The sequence below is a fragment of the Mustela putorius genome, unplaced genomic scaffold (assembly GCF_011764305.1).
Source record: "Mustela putorius furo isolate JIRA1106 unplaced genomic scaffold, ASM1176430v1.1 tig00003923_pilon_pilon_pilon, whole genome shotgun sequence".
NCBI classification, from domain to species: domain Eukaryota; kingdom Metazoa; phylum Chordata; class Mammalia; order Carnivora; family Mustelidae; genus Mustela; species Mustela putorius.
In genome coordinates, this window is record NW_025422068.1 from 6489183 (window position 1) to 6509591 (window position 20409).

Consider the following 20409-nt stretch of genomic DNA (forward strand, 5'->3'; position numbering starts at 1 on the left):
GAAGACTAGAGTCCCGAGAGTGGGTCATGGGTATATGTAAAATGTATATTTTTATTTTTAAAAATTTTCACAAAGTCGGGGTGCCTCAGTGTCTCAGTTGGTTGAGTGTCCGACTCTTGCTTTCCGACTCAGGTCATGACCTCATAGGTCACGAGATCGAAGCCCTACTGGGGTCCATGCTCAGTGCAAAATCTGCTTGGGACTCTTTCCCTTTTCCTCTCCCCCCTTCCCTACTCCTCCCTGCGCTCATGTGCTCTCTCTCCCTCAAGAATAAATCAATCTTAAAAAAAACTTTTTTTCACAAAGCTTGGCATATGCTTACAAAAAAAATGTTAACGATATATTACATTCCCACCAGCAATGACAGTTCTCATTCCTCATAACCTCTTCAGCACTGGATGTTGTCACCTGTCCTAATTTTTCTTATATGATAAGTGAAAGTAAAATCTAATTGTCCTTTTAACTCGCATTTCTGACTACTCATAAAATTAAGCATCTCTACCTATTCCTTGGTTAGTAAGAAATAAGTAAGATGACTTGCCTCTTCTCACCATTTGTACAATGTTTTGTTTTTCTTACTAGAATACAATGGGAGATGAAATCCTTTTGATTATTTCCTGAGGTAAAACTAGTAGCTGGCCCAGAAGTTTACCTAATTTTACCTAATTTTGGCACATCCTAATCAAGCCTGAACTTAATCTTCTCACAATTTTTCCCCCAAAACAAAGGGAAAAGAAAAAGGGTGGGGGGAGATCCTGCCAGGCACTATGTGGGGTATTGTTTATAGCTCCCTGAGAGATGGCACAGTAGGCATTTAAAACATATTTATCAAATGATCGAAGACCAGATCAAATTATAAATTCAGGTTGACCACCTGAATGTTCTGCTTTGCAGAACTTTCACCCATCTCTGAACTGATAGGAATCCTAAACAATCGCAGACTGAATATCGATGGCCTCAACAGAAACTCAGCATTAGATAAATATTATTTAGAAAAAATAAAGTGACTTTTCTTACATCCCAGAGCTCATGAAGTAAAATTCATACATGTCACAAATCTAAGGAAATGTGCCAAATAGAACACGTGGGGAGGACTAAAGCTGTAAAACAACAATAACAAAATACCACCTTGGTCTAACTGGAAGAGGAACTCCATTCATGGTTCAGAAGATAAGCCCAAATAAGAAAATGTGGGACAATAATGGGAAATCAGAATAGGAGAGTGTTAAAACTTAAGAAAATGCTTTAGCTTCAATTTTGGGATAGAATAGTCAGGTGGAGCCCCATAGGGTTTTGTTTTCAAAAGTAACTAGGTATTTGCCAAAATTATTTTTCATCAACTCAGCAAGAAGGGACCAGATGAAAAATTTACACCTATCTGTATAAAGTAGGTTTTGTGATTTCTCAATATGGATTTTAGAAAAAGATTTGTCATCTCCCACCTCACATCCGTACACAACGTATTACCCCATACATACCTCTTGACTTGTGAAATAACTGATTTTTAGAATAATTAGTGAGTTTTTGAATATTAAAAAAGTATGAATTAAATAAATCAACACCAACAGCTGTTTAACAGTGATAAAATATACTTTTATTTACTTTGTTGAGTTAGAGGGTTGTAAAAAAATTATTGCTAAAGTAGATATCAGGCAAACAGAAAGGTGCTTTAGAAGTCCAGTTACCTTGGAGTTTATTTAAACTAAGAGGAAAAGGTCATAATGTTTTCATGCAATACATACTTGGTTCTTTAAATAACCATTGTGACAAATAACAGAAAGAATTATGGAATGCTGCACTTGTGATCCATACAAAACACCAACATTTTGGATTGTACATAATTTAAAGAAACGTCTCAAACACTTTTTGAAATACTGTAGTAGCCAATACACAGAGGCATGCCGTAGGTGGGCACAGGAATGCAGTTTATAAAAGAAAGAGAAACATCACACTGGAACTACTCAATTTCTTCAAAATCACTGAGCAAGAAAAGCAACATTGAACTTCCATACCGATTTTACACAACTTTTATACAGTACCTTGACTTAAATCCAAGAGCAAAAGTTAAGACTCTCCTCCTCTATTTTTTGGTAAACAACTGCATGGTAAACTTAGATGACTTTTCCCCCTGGATTTTACCTGGGAGTGGCCTTTTTAATTTTTTATTTAAAAGAGGGCAGGTTTGGCACTTTTATACTGATGTCACCAATGTTAATATTTCTTGGGATCTCAGGAAGATTCATATTCTTTACAGCTGATACAGCACGGGCTGGAGCTCCCGCTAAGCCAGCCTGTATACAGAAGCAAATAAAAGAAAAAGAAAATGTACAACTCAGGTGTAGCTCATCAAAAAACACTAAAAATGGAGGACAATGATAAAAGATTCATATAACAAGCTTAGAGACCAGATGGTAGTTTGAATTGGTATGGGATGGTTACTTTGAAACTCTAATCTATAAAGAGAAAACAGTTGACACATTAAAAAATACAGTGAATACATGCAATGATAAGAACGTAAAAATTTCGATACAAATTAGCCTGCACTACTTAGACATCACATCCACTATTCAAATGACAAAAACCAGGTCTTCCCCTGCACCGTGCCTTATGCTTCATGATATAAGCATGAAGCATATTTTACATCAGTTTCCTTTTAAACATCTCTTGCAATAATCATGATAGATTTGGGGTTTGTTTTGTTTTGCTTTTAAAACAGCATTTATCATCAAAATGTGGTATAAAATAAAAACTTAAAGTAACAGATCATACTTGTCTAGTTTCTTTACTTAGGGCTAAACCCTTGAAGCATTTCAAAAGAACAAATTTTTTTTAAAAATTATTTTAATTGCGGAGGCTCTTCTCAATTTTTCTATGGAAGTTCTAGAAAACTGAAGAAAAAAAAAATCAGGCTTTTAAAGTAAAGCCTCAGTCTAAAGAGAACAGTTCTGCCTAAAAATGAAACTGCAACAGGAGGACTTTTCCAACCTTTGATGAGTTAGAAAAAAATATAATGATTAAAAATACTTTGTCACATAAAGTAGATCCAACAACATAGGTTCAGTTTACAATATACAAATTTGGAGAAAGAACAGCATAAATGCAAAAGGTATTATTTATGTAAATAAATGAATTTTAAAACATCTAGTAGCATTAGTGTACAGTATTTCACTTTTACCTTAGGGAAATTTATAATTTGTGAAATAATTTTGAAAGAAAATATGCTTAGAAGAAAAATGCATATATATCATCTTTTTCAAATAGCTTCAACAGTCTTGATACTTTTATGGTTTAAGTTAGATTTAGATTTCATCAATTTTTATTCAGGTGACACAATCAAGGCAACATACATCTGAATTCAGTGGCATACATCATCTTGACAAAAGCAGACAATTAGGTAACAAAAACAAATCTTCCATATATGAGACAACGTCTGTGTAATTAGAATTACTAGTTTTAATGTCCCTTTTGAAATTTTAGGGTTTTTTCTCTTATGTAATCCTACCTCTTTTGTTAATCAAAATAATAATAATAATAAAGCTGTTACCTGAGAAAAATCTTGACTGATACAAAATAGGCCAGTGTAAACTATTTGCTGAATAAAGGATACAAACATTGTTAAGCAATGAAATAAAAGCCACGGATTATCAACTCAGAATCGGAAATAATAGAAAAAATCAGTAAAATAGTATTAATAATAGCTATGGTCCACACAGGCAATGATATAAATGAAACACTCCATATCCAATTAAAGAATGAGTAGGGCTGGAGCATTCAATTTTTATGATTTAATGGAAGTAAGTTGTTTTTGACTGACCCCTACATTTATACCTACCTGAAGCAACGCAGTTGTTTTTATACCCCCCAAAGATGTTGGAGATACGAATAAATATTGTTTAGAGTAACATGACTCATAATGAAAAGGGTCTTTAATCTGATTATTTCAAGTTCAATGTAGTCCAGCTACCAAAATTTGGAATGGTTTAGGATCAAAGAAGGATCCAGTTCAAAGAAGTTTACTATCTTGTCAAGGCTCTCTTCCTTTTACCCAAAAGTATGTTGTTGGCCAAAGAATAAATTATTTTACAAACTTATAGATATCCTGGAGCTAGTATCAGTTTTCCAGGTAAAAGGATTTTGTAATTTTTCTAATTAAAAAACCAATTTGCCACTATTTTTATTTGGGTGTGTCTCTATAGGGCACAAATGATGAGTAGACTATTTAAAAAAACTACTAATAAGACAAATATTTTAACAGGCATGAATGATCAGAGGATTTTTATTATTGAGATAGAGACAGAGAGAGAGAAGGTAGATAGGTGTGTATGTTTTACTGGATGCTATGATTTTACTTTTATAAACAGTAAAAATAATTTTTTAAGTATTAAATGTAATTGACAAGCTTTCTTTTCCATAAGACCCTGTACCATGAACAGCTAACTTAACTTGAGCAAAGAAAATGAAAACAAAAATGCATCCTGTAAAATTTCTTTAGATTAAGCCGTTTCTTTGTGACCAAAGATGGTGTCGACTGTTGGCTGCTAATGAGAATACATAAAGTCAATATAGCAATTGATTTAAATAGCATATATGTGCCAAGTTCTTATAATGTAAAATAAAAAGAAGTTTCTAAGTACAACAAACTACAATTCCTCTAAACATAAGCAGCAAGCCATACACATGCAAAGGATGGCAACTATTCAGAACACGCAAATGAATTAAGAGAATCAAATTATTTCTCAAGCATGTTCAATACTTTTGTATAATATGTCATGAATTTAAATGGTAGGGAATAAAAAAATTGTAATGTGCAACTTCAATTTTTAATTAAACTAACATTTTAAGAAATCAGATTTTGCAGACTATAAAATATAAAAAATATAAAAAGAACTGTTGATCAGTAAGTAGATGCTAAACTGAGCTATCTATATATAAAAACTTATGGGTTAAAAATAAAAGATGTCTCAAGTAGTCAACACCAGAACTGCTATAAAACAAATTTCATTTTTAGACTTCCATGAAAATGAAGTCTGAAACATTTTTATGAAAGAATAAAATGTAAAAGAGGTAATTTGCCATTAGGAGGTCAGTGTGCCAAGAGAGAAGTATAAAGTAATTTTTGTCTTAGTTATGATTTTTTTCAGTAAGATATATTCAAAGCAACAAGATAACTTTTACTAATTCGTTTTTTTGAACACTAAAATTTCCAGAAATTAAGCTTACCTGACTTGTTAGTCGTATGTACAATTTAAAATGTAAAATTAAGATATTTCTGACAGTACAACAAAGCTCTTAAAGATTTAAGATTACACAGTTGACACAAAGCAGAAATAAAAAGAATGAAACCCTACTGGAGAAATAACTTGTTTCCATCTATGTTATTATACTCGAGCACCACCAAACTGCAGCAACTCCACTAACAAAAATAAATATATGAATCCAAAGCAGTTAAGAGTATGAATTGGATGAAAGAATGAAGTACAGTATATAAAAGAATGGCCATGTTTTCTCTCCCATGAAATTAAATAAATTAACAGAATTAAGAGAAAGAAAACAAAATGAAGTCTGCAAGTATACCAAAATGAGGCCAAACAGATAGAAGACTTATACAGACATACTCTCGGAAATTTCAAGCACTTGAATCACAAAGATAGTAATGGATGGATATGATTTGTTTTTGATTTTGTTTTTAAATTGCCAGACCCAAAAATAAACAAAATATGTGCAAGCAAAAGTGAAAAAGCAGCACTACTAAAATATATTACAAAGAATCGGAAGGCTCCCTTTTCCTCATACAATAAGCAATTAACTTTCTTAAAGGAAAAAGGAAAGAATCTAGATATTTATTTCATCTAAGACATAAAATACCATCCTACCATCTTAAAATATTTTTTCAAGCTTGAAATACAGAGTAAGATGGTAGTGGGAATGGTCTGTACATACTAAAACCTCTACCCACCCCTCCTGCTGGAAGTTGCTATGCACATTCATAATCTTGACCTAACAGCAAAGTGAAAGAACATCAACATTAATAAACACAGTATTAAATGGTTTCAGACTCAAAATCATTAACAAAATAATGGCAGTTTCTGAATGCATGTTTTGAGCAAAACAGTAAATTCAATTATTTTAACTTCTGAATGCAAGGCAGAATAACTTTTAATCTCGGAATCTGTAATAGGCTTGCTCTTTAAGGGCAGTGCTTTAATACTCCAATTATAAACAAACGGGTTAGAAATGCTCATGACAACCCTCTAGGAAGAACTGTAACATTTTATATAAATTTTTATCAAAATTAGAATATTTAAAAATTTAAAAACCTTCCAAATTATACAATCCAGTTAATATAATCTTCAGTTATAGTTTTAATTTCCAGTACAGCACTTGCCTGTGCAAAATAAATATAGCAGACTAATAATGCCCAATTCATGGATTTAACGTAACTAATTCCAATCATTACACATGAATGCAGGGGTCCTCACCATAATTCTGGAGAAGAACAGAGTGAACTGAATGTCAAGGTAAAAAAGCTGAACCAATTCACAAGCTGACTGGCCAGCATCATTGTATTAGGGCCACTTTTCTTGTTCTCTAAGCTCTTTGAAAATAGATATTGATTTAAAAAAAAAAAAGAAAGAAAGCTAATTACTAGTTCTAGTGATGGAAGTTAAAGACCCAAGTGGTTCTTTGCTAAAAAATGACAATTTAACATAAACTAAAGACCAGAACACAGAAATTGGCAGTGATTTGGGTCAGTGGAATAAAGGAGACAATTATGTATTTTCTATTCTGGGGATAAAGTTACAGAGATCTAAGGACCAAAAGTGGTATTCCCAGCTTCACGACAGTGCCTACCATCTTGGGATAAGAAATTAAAAAGCCACCTGTATGTTGCCACTTCTCAAACACATCCAGAAAGTAATACTTAAGTGGCTAAAAAAGCAATGCCAAATTCTCAGTGGCACTTTTCTAATTAGTAAAGTGGATAATCTAACTTGTTGAATTTACAGATTTTTTTTCTCCTCTTTGGGACTCAATATTTTCATTTTGAAATTTTTAAATGGAGACCTATAAACTTTTTCATTTTTCATCTTTGTATGGCTTTCAACAACAACAAAAAAAGCTGTTCGTTAGCATTTAGATTGAAATTAAAAAAAAAAAATTTACACAGTTAACTTAGGGTGTGAAAAAAATGCATAGGAAATGCCAGAGAAAATTTAGTTTTATAAAGCTATGAGTCTATTAAAAACATTTTCAATATGAGGCAATACGCTTTGTAAAAATATCCAATAACAATATTAGTTACTGAGTCTTACTTATTACAGTGTTTAGATGTCAGAAGGTTGCTTCCCTGGAAATCCATTTTATTTTGGTCAAAATATTTAATTCCCATTTTTAGAACATTTAATTTTTAGAAGCTTTAATTCAATTTTGGAAGATTTGTTATCTTATACTTTTTCTTGGCCACTTTTAATACGGAACTGAAAACCATTATGTTAAGACTTTGGAACTGAAAACCATCATGTGGGGAAAAGTACTATTTAAAAGTCACTATTCTAAACCTTCATTGCTTTTCACTTTGTATGCAAAACTCTAAAGGTTCAGCTTTTGGTTTTCAAATTCACAGCTTCCAAACCCCAGCAGGCAATTTTATGTTAGAATCCTAATTTAGAAAGATTGGGGGGGGAGCCTCTCTGTGAGAGTTAAATTAATTCCACCATATTATTTTTGAAATACACTCTACATCTTTATATACAAAGTAAACTATCATTTCTACAAATGTAATATGTCAATTAAATGACAATGTTTTAAAAAAAAGAACAAAAAAACTTTCCTTTTACAATGCAGGCAGACAAAACAGAACAAATATGACATCAATGAAACACTAGTAAAATACAGTAAGTCCAATAAAAGATGAAGAAACTACAAGGAGAAACTAGAATGAAAAATAGGCTACAGGGACTACATGGGTTCATTAACACAAAGAATTTTTGAGTCTGGCCTAAATAATTAATTGCCTTTGACATCATTTTGCTTTCCCTTTGTTAAAGTACAGTTTTCTCAAAGTCAGCAATACCTTGTCTACCTGTCCTGTCTGGGAGATTGAAAGATAAAGGTCTGTAAGAGAGAAGAATGGAAAGAGCTAGAAAGATCAGGATGTTCGGAAAAAAAGAAGACTGACTTTAAAAAAGTAGTGACTATATTCAGACCCATTTATTCATAACATGAAATACATAAAACCTAACAAGTCTCCCCAACCCCACCCCTCTACCTCCACCCCCAGGGAGTCCTTTTATTCCTAGGAAGATTCCTGAGTGCCTCTTAAACTTCCCCCAAATCCCACCAACCCCCCAGCTTAAACCCTCCTTTTCCCAGACCCCAGTGTCATAGTAAACCATTTTTCTGTCAAATCAGGATAGATGAAAATACATTCAGAGCATATCTTAGTTTCTCCTCTCTTTAAAGATCTGGGAGATCTTTGCTTCTACCTGTCTAGGTTATTAGGAATTAAACTGGTCCACTTTCCACTGTCACCAGAAATATACTACCTTTAAACCAAAATAATAAAATCTTTAATTTCTGACAAAGTAAAGTCACCTAGGTATATCCATGTTGTATCTTTAAAGTTGTATCTTAATTATACTCAGGCTGATTTTTAAAAAATAAATGCTATTCTCAATACCATTTAAATTAATCTTAAAAGAATGATAACCAGGTCTTTTCATCAACCATGATATTCTAAATTTTAACTATTTTTTGACAAGTTTTTGCTTGCATAATAAATTTTAACTAAAGTTTAAGGAAGACTCAGATTAATTAAAGCTTATAGTGTGTTCTCAAATAATTTTGGATTATTCTGCAGTTATATATTTGGTATATATATATCTAGTTTAAGTAAAAGGGAAATGGGATCCATACTGAAAACTCTTAACATTCCAATATATCTGGAAAAAGGGTGGCAGTCTTCCAAACATATTACAAAAATTACTGAAGAATAGCACAAAGCCAACATTATTTTTGGCATAATTTTTTAAAATAGTGATCACGACTAAATGGCCTCACTTTGACTCAAAATTCTATTTTATAACTAAAATAGTAGCAGACATCACATATAGAGAAGCACCTGATTAAAATAAAACATAATGTTGTGGTCTATTCCCAGACTTAAAATATATTTCCTAGTAGAGGAGAAAAATTAACTTGTAGTAGGTAACAGCTAACTATACAAATTAAAAGATCAGTGAATGAAAAATATCAGTACCTTTTCCACCAGTATTAAAACCTTTTTAAACATAATTGTTTCTGTGAGGAGATTTTTTTAAGTTACCGTATTCTTAAAACTATTTCCATTGAAAATGTAAAATTTCGTATTTTACTGCTCTATTTTACAGATAAGGAAAAATTGTCTCATTTGCCAAGTGTTACTGGACAATCAGAAAGCAAATATCCATTATGCAATTATTATAGGTCCTTCATGACTTTTGTCAGTATGTTAATAGCAAACCAAGGACAAAAAAAAGAAAAAAATAAAAAAGAGGACACCACCAATGAAAAGAAGTTAAAAACCTGGAATATGAACATTCCAGACAAAAGGTCAATATATTTTTTACAGATGATTACACAGAAGTCACAAATTCCCACATATCCATTCATTTCTGACTGATTATTAAAGGATTGTGTCACTGTCTGTCTCTTGGCATTTAGAATCTATATCCATAGGTTTTTGTAAAGCAAGTTTGCACAAATTACATAAAACTTCGAGTTATCACTTATGACTTTAATAGCTGAGAGGTTATAGTAAATCTTTTATTATACTAAATAAGATGCAACAAACCAACTATACTAAATAATATTGTGAGTTCTTTTCCTTGTCCTAAAACAAAACTTTCTGTATTAATCTCATTTGTTTTCCCTTTTCAAAACCCAGTATTTTAAAAATTGGCTGTAGGACACACCAAATATTAGTAGTTATTTAAGAGTCATCATTATAAGTGTCTCCTTTAGGCAACTCACAGGGATGGTAAATTGAGTTATAGAGAAATGCAGGACTATTTCACTTTAGAAGAGAACACTGGAAAATGTTTTTCTACAAAGCTTCAACTGTTTCTAACCCTCAGGTTTTGCATTTAGCCATCTTCCTGTGTTTCATTCAATTCCAATGAAGATAGCATTATGTTAAACTGATTCTTTAAAATGCCAACAAGATAAAAATTCTTTAGAACTCACCTGCTATAAATTAACACTAGCATATTTTTAATACCTTGCTGCTTTTATAGTAATAATCACTGTAAATCAACCAAGCACCTGAGCTGGTATTAATCATTATAAATAAAATTTATTTTTCTAGTCTTATTTATGACTATAACTATGAAAGGTAACAAGTATAGTGCTGAATGACATGTCAAAACCATTCATCTTTCTAAACTTCTGCTACAGTAATAAGAACTACAGTGGCTCAATTACAATACTTGTTATTGATACTCAGCCTAATACTGAGGAAAGAGTCACGAAAATTCTAAAGTAGGGTTTTACACAATGCTCAGGTGCTGGTTGATCCTCACACACCTCATCTAACAGCACAAAGCTAAGCACGTGTAACTAACCAAATCTTCCTCCTATAAAATACAGAAAAAGCCATGAACACATGTATCATTGTATAAAATATGTGATACGTAGCCAGCTTGTCAGTGACCTCTGGAAGGATCCAGAATTAAAAGATTAAAGCAATGAATTTCTTTTTTCAGTGTTCACTCAGGCTTTCAAAGCACGAGGTAGAACACTACTTCCTCATGAGAATTCCATTTCCTCTCCTTTCCTTTTCCAGAAATAGTTCTGTGACACCAAAATTATATATCTTTAAAATATCAGGTCTAAGATTTCCTTGATGATTACTAAGGTTTTGTAGAGCAAATACTGATTTCATTATTCAAACACATAGTTTCTTTTTTAAGCTATTAAGAATCTGGAATTGTGATTATTACCCAAGGCAGTTATAACCGTGGTTAAAAAAAGAGAACATGAAACTATCAGGTAGTTAGTAGTCACAGAACATTTAACATACTAAGATACATATATTCAATTTTTTAAAAAACTGAATAAGCCTATCAGCTGTATTTAAGGGTGATACTGAAGGACAAACAGTGAAAGCTACACATCATGCATAATTTATGATCATGCTTACTACCTCCATCAACTAGAGAGCTTTCCATTCTTACCTCAGATTTCTCCAGCTTATTTTGTGCATCAATTTGAGTAACAATCTCATTCATGTTGGTCTCCAGTACCATTCCCCCCATCACCATTTCTGCAAGAATATTGTGAACCTAAAGGGAAAAATAACATACTATAAAGAAAATTCAGTACAAAAATGTTTCATCATTCCAGCAGCTTTTGTTTCAAACACTGCTGTGACTACTTCATAAGTATGAAGTGTAAAATAAAAATAGTTTGGAGGGCTTACAATCCATGTTTGCTACTACTATGCAGCCTGAGACAGTTACAGAACCTCTTTAAGTCTTAGTTTAATGGGTTCTAAAACAGATATTAATAGTGTCTCCCTCCTAGACTGTTGAAAGGATTAAATGAGGTCATCCCTGGATGTGCTAAAAACAAAGTAAATGAGTAATAAACACCAACTATTGCTGTAACCAGTTTAACGTTAAAAAAGTATCTACAATGGCCTTTTATGCCAGATTCTTGGCCAATAATTATTAAGTTGTTCTATACTCAAGGCATTTAATGAAGCTATGTGACACTGTAACAAGCTCCTGATTGAAATAAAGCAAAATTTCTTATTATTGTGGGTATTTTAATAATGTTTTTGTCCCAAATACCTCCATATATGTAATACTTAGATTTTTTTATCATCAAATAAACAATCTTACAGTGACTAAAAATAGCATCTTCCACTGGGGAGAAGAAATATAATCCAGGTGTTTTTTCACAGGTAGTTACTGAATCAAAAATCACCAACTCAAAGGTGAACTAGGGTATCACAGAATAGCATACTTTGTTTTAATTTTTAAAAAACAACGTGGTGGTATAAAGAATGGAGACTCTGAAATTAGGTATGAATACTGACTCTACCACGCGTTAGTTGTATGCCCTTCAGCACCCATACAACTGTTACCTTATCTGTGAAATAGAGATAAAAGTAGTATAGACACCTCATCCAGTCATTATAAGGATTAAAAAAAATGATGCAGGGACGCCTGGGTGGCTCAGTCGGTTAAGCAGCTGCCTTCGGCTCAGGTCATGATCCCAGCGTCCTGGGATCAAGTCCCATATCGGGCTCCTTGCTCGGCAGGGAGCCTGCTTCTCCCTCTGCCTCTGCCTGCCTCTCTGTCTGCCTGTGCTCGCTCACTCTCTCCCTCTATCTCTGACAAATAAATAAAATCTTAAAAAGAAAAATTGATACAAAGTATGTAGCATTGAGCCTAAAAGAAACTATGAAGTAATTTTATTTTAAGATTTATTTGTTTTAGAGAGAGAGGGTGCGCACGAACATGGGGTTAGGAGCAGATGAGAGAAAGAATTCCAAGGAGACTCCTTCCTGAGGGCAGAGCCAGACACAGGGCTCCATCCCAGGACCCTGAGATCATGACCTGAGTCAAAATCAAGAGTGGGCTGCTTAACCTACTGAGCCACCCAGGCGCCCCCAGTAATTTTATTTTAAGCAAAAACTGTTTTTGGCTAAATAGGTAATTACCAAATTCGATTTCCATTCCTTTATAAGACTGCATGCAAATGTATACATGATTTTTAAATCCTAACATCATTTACTAATTTTCATTTTGGAAAGATGGGACACCTCACATACAACTCTTGAAGAAAGAATTATAGAAATTACTCTTCCTAGCAAACAAAACCAGAAACCACAATTGTTTTAAAAACTAGTGCTAGTCCACAATAGCCAAACTATGGAAAGGACCTAGATGTCCATCAACAAATGAATGGATAAAGAATACTATGCAGCCATCAAAAGAAATGAAATCTTGCCATTTGCGACGACATGGTTGGAACTAGAGGATATTATGCTTAGTGAAATAAGTCAATCGGAGAAAGACAACTTTCATATGATCTCCCTGATATGAGGAAGTGGAGAGGCAATGTGGGGGGCTTGGGGAGTAGGAAAGAAAAAATGAAAGAAGATGGGATCGGGAGGGAGACAAACCATAAAAGACTCAATCTAAAAAAACAGACTGAGGGTTGCTGGGGGGAGGGGGGATGAGAGAGGATGGTGGGATATGGACATTGGGGAGGGTATGTGCTATGATGAGTGCTGTGAAATGTGTAAACATGGCGATTCACAGACCTGTACCCCTGGGGATAAAAACACATTATATGTTTATTAAAAAATTTAAAAATTAAATTTAAAAAATCTTAAAATAAAAACTAGTGCTAAAAAAAAAAAAAAAACTAGTGCTGAATATCATCACTCCTAACTGATATCCCTTTTGTGACTAAATACCACTTTTATTTAATTCTCACATTAACCTTTGTAACAGTTAAGAAAATAAACCAGCTTACTCAAGACACAAACAAATATGTAGCAAACGAACAATTAAAACCTAAGTCTGAGTGACCCAAGTCTCATTCTTTGCTTTCTTCTGTTAAACTAATACATCAAATCGATACAGTAAATTAATTTTTAGTCATAATCTATGAAGATTCAATTAAAGGTCAAGAAAGTGATTGGATGATAAAATATAAATACCCTACAACAGCTAACAGGTTTCAATCATATGGAGGAAAAGTGTTCAGAAAGAAAGCCCACAGCCAGCGACATTAAGACTTCTGTTTTATCAGAACTTTCCCTCTTTTTCTTTTTTTAAGATTTTATTTATTTATCTGACAGAGATCACAAGTAGGCAGAGAAACAGGCAGAGAGAGAGGGGGAAGCAGGCTCCCCACTGAGCAGAGAGCCTGTTGTGGGGCTTGATCCAGGATGCTGGGATCATGACCTGAGCCAAAGGCAGAGGCTTAACCCATTGAGCCACCCAGGCGCCCCTACCCTCTTCTTTTTAAAACAAATTCTCACGAGAAAGCACAATTTGTAATGCTGATAAAAGTACAGCAACTGCAGTGAATCTTGGAGCACTGCATTAAAAACTAATGATGTATTTTAGGGTGACTAACATAACACAATAAAAATTAAAACAAACAAACAAAAAGTACAGCAACTCCACCAACCCCACCTTGTTCAGGCTTATACATTTACTACTGCCTTTCCAGAAATCTCAGAAACACATGTTTAGTGTTTTAGTGGAAGCCACAGATTTCAGTATTATAGAAATGTTTACAAAGGTTAAAGGTATTAAAATATGAGTAGCCTGCAAATGTGGGTCATACTCAAGAAATACTAAGAACATATGTCAACTTAATAAGGACTAAGATGTAATTTTTTCCTCAAAGTAAAAATAACTCCTATGAAAGCAAATTCAGAAATCTCAAGAAAATAAAAAATACAAATCTCATTTGTATTTAGCCTGTGAGCTAAATCCTTAAGCATAACCTCATTTATTAGAAATATAATATATATTTATTAAAAATAAAATATATAATAAATGCCAAAAGGATATATTCTAGGTGACGAGGTAGAAATTCCAGAGATTAACAATATAGGAATGAGAATTATCAATTGGGAGATGAATCCAACATTATTAAGGTCATGGTATTCAAATAAGGTATGGAGGGATCATTTAGAAGCTATCTAGTGAAAGAAAACTTCATATTCTAATAACTGGGAGGAATTTTTAGCAGACTTAGTAAGAGAAAGAAGATGATAAAAGCTTTGCTTTTAGCTTAGCCCTAACACATAGGCTGACATATTCTAGCATTTTGTTTTATAAATTTTACCTAAAACAGATTTTTTTTTTCTTTTTTAAAGAGAGAGAGTGCAGGGGCACCTGGGTGGCTCAGTGGGTTAAGGCCTCTACCTTCAGCTCAGGTCATGATCCCAGCGTCCTGGGACCAAGCCCCGAGTCGGGCTCTCTGCTCAGCGGGGAGCATGCTTCCCTTCCTCTCTCTCTGCCTGCCTCTCTGCCTACTTGTGATCCCTGTCTGTCAGATAAATAAATAAAATCTTTTAAAAAAAGAGAGAGAGAGAGAAAGAGTGCACAAGAGAGGGATGGGCAAAGGGAAAGGGAGAGAGAGAATCTCAAGCAGGCTCCACACCCAGCAAGGAGCCCGACGTGGGGCTGGATCTCACAACTCTGAGATCAGGACCTGAGCTGAAATCAGAAATCGGACGCTTAACCAACTGAGCCACTCAAGCATCTCTTACTTAAAGCAGATTTTAATGGAAATAAAAGGGTAACATTATGCTTAAAATATAATTCATCTACTAAATTGCTTTGATGTTCACCTAAGATAAAGGTTGAATGGGCTTTTTCTTGAATTTTCATAGGTATTTAATTTTTTAAAAAAAACTAGCAAATAGCACATTATTAATGTATTTTTGCTTTTTTGTTTGTTTTTAACTATATATGTCCGATCTACGCAACTCCATACTTCTTCTAGGTCTCTCTATTCAAAGATAATCACAGTTCATTCTATCTTGAACAGGTTTCCCCCACTTTCCCAAAGTTCCCCGTACACCCTTCACTTTTTAAAAAGGCCTACATTCATACCTGCTTTTGCTAACTGAAAGAAATCCAAAGAGAATTTTCCCTTCTGTGAAAGGGTAATTGCTTCTTTGCTTTAAACCACTTTGGCTTACAAAATGTTTCAAAGGAACACTCTACGTTTTAGACAACAAGGGAAACCTGCATATCGTTCACAAAAACTTCTTAGGCATATACTTGTTATGTGTGTGTAAAGGTATGTCTAATTTATACAAATGAGATCATGTAACATACACATAAAGTCACAGTTCTGCAAGAGAATAAAGAATGGACTGAAAGAGGTAGTAGAAAATAAGGGTGTGAATTAAGAAAATAATAAAGGATACTGGTGCCTGGTCTATGTACAAGAATGATCAATGAAACTTTGTTGGTAAGAGTAAAGAAACAAAACCACAGAACTGTAAAATGGTGAATCCACACTATTTGTTTTATGTTTCTACTCAAATTCCAGTTAGTATATGGTATAATATTAGTTTCAGGTATACAGTATGGTGATTCAACATTTACTTAAAACAGCTGGTACTCATCACAAGTGTACTCCTCAATCCCTATCACCTGTTTCACCTCTCCCTCCCACCCACCCCTGCTTTGGGGACCATCAGCTTGTTCTTCATAGTCAAGACTCTAGAGCACCTTGCTCAGCATTCAGCGGGGAGTCTGCTTCTCTCCCTCTCTCTCGCTCCCTCTGCCCCCACCCCAAATAAATAAATCTTTAAAAAAAGAAAAAGTGTGTTTCTTAGTATGTACACTATTAATTACCACACACTTAAAAACGAGACATCTAGGGGCACCTGGGTGGCTTGGTGGGTTAAAGCCTCTGCCTTTGGCTCGGGTCATGATCCCAGGGTCCTGGGATCGAGCCCTGCATCGGGCTCTCTGCTCCTCGGGGAGCCTGCCTCCCCCACCACACCCGTCTACCTGTGATCTCTGTCTGTCAAATAAATAAATAAAATCTTTTTTAAAAAATGAGACATCTAGAGATTCCTCAGTCATATAGATTATTAGATGAAAAGTGAATGGGACAGAATAATATCTATAATATGGTCCCACTGAGGTTTACAAAAAAAAAAAAAAAAAAACATATACGTACACACTCAGATATACCCAGAAAGTTCCTGGAAAGACAAATACTTTTTAGTCATTTACCTACTGAAGGACATCTTGTTTGTCTCCAAGTATGTCCAATTATGGAAAAGGCTGCTATAAACATCTGTGTGCAGGTTTTTTTGGTAGACTTATTTTCAACTCCTTTGGATAAACACCAAAGAGCATGATTGCTGGCTTATATCATAAGAACATGTTTAGTTTTGTCAGAAACCACCATAATGTCTTCCAAAGTGGCTGCGCCATTTTGCATTCCCACCAGCAACGAATCAGAGTTCCTTGCCAGCACTAGGTGTTGTCAAGTGTTCCAGATTTTGGCTATTCTAACTGGAGGACTGAGGGAGAACAAAGATGGGTCTTTCACTTTATCATTTTTGTTTATGTTTTGAAAACTTTTAGCATGTGTATATATTAAAAAAAAAAAAAAAACCCTTGGTAAAAATAAAAGAGTGACCATGCAGTAATTCAGAGGAATAGTTTAAAGGCTATAGTCATGCATATACTGAAACTGTTTAAGAGGCAGCACAAAGGTGTTTAATATTTGTTAGTGATAAGACAAGCATGCCATTTTTTCCATGCATTTTTTTTCCTAAAGATTTTATTTATTTGAGAGAGAGAGAGAGAGACCACATGTGCACAAGCAGGAGGGGCAGAAAGAGAGGGAGAAGGAGACTCCCTGCTGAGCAGGGAGCCCAACATGGGACTCCATGCCAGGACCCTGAGATCATGACCTGAGCTGAAGGGAGCTGAAGGCCGACGCTTAACTGACTGAGTCACCCAGGCTCCCTCCATACATTTATTTTTTTTGTTATTATTTTATTTAAATTTTTTTATTTAAAATATTTTAAAATTTTTTTAAATTAAAGTTTTTATTTAAATTCTAGTTAGTTAACATAAAGCGTAATACTTGTTTTGGGAGCAGAATTTTGTAATTCAACACTTAAATATAACACCCAATGCTTATCACAAGTGTCCCCCTTAATGCCAATCAGCCACCTAGCCCATCCCCCACCCACCTCCCCTTCCAGCCACTGTCTGTTCTCTACAGTCAAGGTTTGCCTCCCTTTTTCCTTCCCCTATGTCCACCGGTTTGTTTCTTAAATTTCATATGTTAAGTGAAATCATATGGTATGTTTCTTTCTCTGACTTACTTCGATGAACATAATACTTCCTAGCTGTATCCACACTGTTGCAAGTGGCAAGCTTTCATTCTCTTTGATGGCTGAGCAGTATTCCATTATATCTACACCACATCTTCTTTATCCATTCATCAGTCGATGGACACGGACTCTTTACATAATTTGGCTATTGCTGATAATGAACAGTGGGGTGCATGTGCCCCTCTGAATCAGTATTTTTGTATCCTTTGGGTAAATACCTAGTGGTGCAATTGCTGTATCGTAAGGTAGTCCTTTTTTAATGTTTTGAGGAATATCCATACTGTATTCCAAAGTGCTGCACTTTCATGCATTTAAATAGTAAAAATTCTGGGATGCCTGGGTGGCTCAGTGGGTTAGGCAGCTGCCTTCGGCTCAGGTCATGATCCTAACATCCTGGGATTGAGTCCCACATCAGGCTCCTTGCTCAAGAGGAGCCTGCTTCTCCCTCTGCCTCTGCCTGCCACTCTGCCTGCCTGTGTTCTCTCTCTCTCTCTGACAAATAAATAAATAAAATCTTTAAGAAATAAAAATAAATAGTAAAAATTCTATCTCAAAGATGTGTCAGTGCAGAACTTGGAGACTTTTGTTTAATGCTACTCTAACTTATTTAAGATTAAATGGCCTATTATTATTATTTTTTAAAGATTTTATTTTTATTTAACAGACAGAAATCACAAGTAGGCAGAGAAGCAGGCAGAGAGAGAGGAGGAAGCAGGCTCCCCGCTGAGCAGAGAGCCCGATGCGGAGCTCGATCCCAAGACCGTGGGATCATGACCTGAGCCGGAGGCAGAGGCTTTAACCCACTGAGCCACCCAGGCACCTGGTCTTTATATTATTATTATTTATAAAATATATTGTACATTGTGGGTATCTAATAAATATTATATACAATTTTTTCTTCAAAATTATTTATCTCAATTATCTCAAAATTCAAAAGTTAAAGAACAAACCATATGGGTTTTTTTAAAGCAATTTTTAGTATTCCATTTGTAAAACATGTTTATTAAATTTTTTTAAAAGCTTTTATTTAAATTCCCATTAGTTAACATACAGTGTAGTATTAGTTTCAGGTGTGCAATATAGTGATTCAAACCTTCCAGACATTACCCAGTGCTCATCACACATGTTTGTTAAATACTTACTTAAAGGGCTTACTGGACAGCAGCAGCCTTGTTTGAGTAAAGCGTACGTAACCATTGGAAAGTAAAATGAAGACTAAATCAAACACATTTCACTTTTTAACAATAACAAGCCCTCTACTAGACTGAAGCAAATATAAAAAGGGACAAAGAAAGGAAAAAAGGTCAAATTATACAGATTCCTTTCTACAGTCACTTGTTTGCAGAGCATAAAAGTTAACTTTGCTATAACTTATGTTAGAAATGAAATCCTCTGCACCAAGTATTCTTACTTTCACTATCTTAATATCTGACTATGGGGTGGTCAAGTAATATGTGGCATATCATTCTGTTTAATTCTCCACCTAAGAATAAAGCTGATATGCATGTATTGATATGGTTCACCTAAAGACAGATGAAGTTAACAAAGCCAGGCATAGCACACTGTACAAAATAAAAACAAATAAAAAACTGGGGCACCCCGTGGTTCAGTCATTAAGCATCTGCCTTCTGCTCAGGTCAGGATTCCTGGGTTCGAGCCCCGCATTGGGAGCCTGCTTCTCCCTGTCCCACTCCACCTGCTTGTGTTCCCTCTCTCATTCTCTCAAATAAATTTTAAAAAATCTTTAAAAACAAACAAAACTCTATCAATCACTAAGCCAAGAGAACTATGTATATCTTTGAAAATATATAGGAAAATAGTCTAGAAGCCTACCTAGCCAAATTATTAAAAGAAATTACTTCAGGGAAACAGTATAGGATGGGGCTGAGTGTATATAAGGAGGGGGACAAGGTAAGAAGAACTTCAATGTTTAATCATATAGTCTTTAGTATTGTTTGACTTCTTTGTTTCTACAGAAAGATAAATATTATTATTGTAATTTAAAAATAATAAAATATTTTACTATGGATAACAGTACAATGTTCTTTAATGGTTGTATGTCTGTCAGAGACATAAACAGACAGTCAGATATCACATATCCTCCTAAAATAACTACAAACTACTTGAGAATTGGGATAAGGGCATATTCTTCATATAACCCTGCAGAGTGTTAAGCACTAAGTATTTTGTAAAATGTGTTTTGGAAGGAACACCTCCTTTACCTCTCTTTGCAGAAAGATACCATAAGACATGATTTTTTAAAAAGATTTATTTATCTATCTTAGGGATAGAGTGAGTGTGTGTGTGTGTGAGTTCATGCAGGAACGGGAGAGGGGGAGGAAGAGAAATCCCAAGCAGACTCCGTGCTGACTGCAGGGCCCCAGGCAGGGCTTGATCCCACAACCCTGAGATCACTATCCCAGGAGAAACCAAGAGTGAGACGCTCAATTGACTGTACCACCCAAGCGCCCAAGATACCATTTTTAAATTATTATTAGCCATTTATGATGAAGTGATCAATT

At 34.5% G+C, this 20409-nt stretch overlaps 1 protein-coding gene across 4 annotated transcripts in view; it reads right to left on the minus strand.

The window, feature by feature from the left end:
- Positions 1-1571: 1571 nt before the first annotated feature.
- The window catches only part of AP3S1 (adaptor related protein complex 3 subunit sigma 1), a 79739-nt gene continuing 60901 nt past the window's right edge, over positions 1572-20409 (minus strand). For 2 of the 4 annotated variants that reach the window (XM_004759069.3, XM_004759068.3), the window contains 2 exons: positions 11214-11321; positions 1572-2291 (listed from right to left, as the gene is read on the minus strand). In XM_004759069.3, coding sequence (XP_004759126.1) covers positions 2163-2291; positions 11214-11321 — 237 coding nt within the window. In that variant the 3' untranslated portion in view covers positions 1572-2162. Of the gene's footprint in view, positions 2292-7114; positions 8116-11213; positions 11322-20409 lie in introns of those variants that run through there. The other 2 variants (XM_045069356.1, XM_013059724.2) reach the window with 2 other exon arrangements.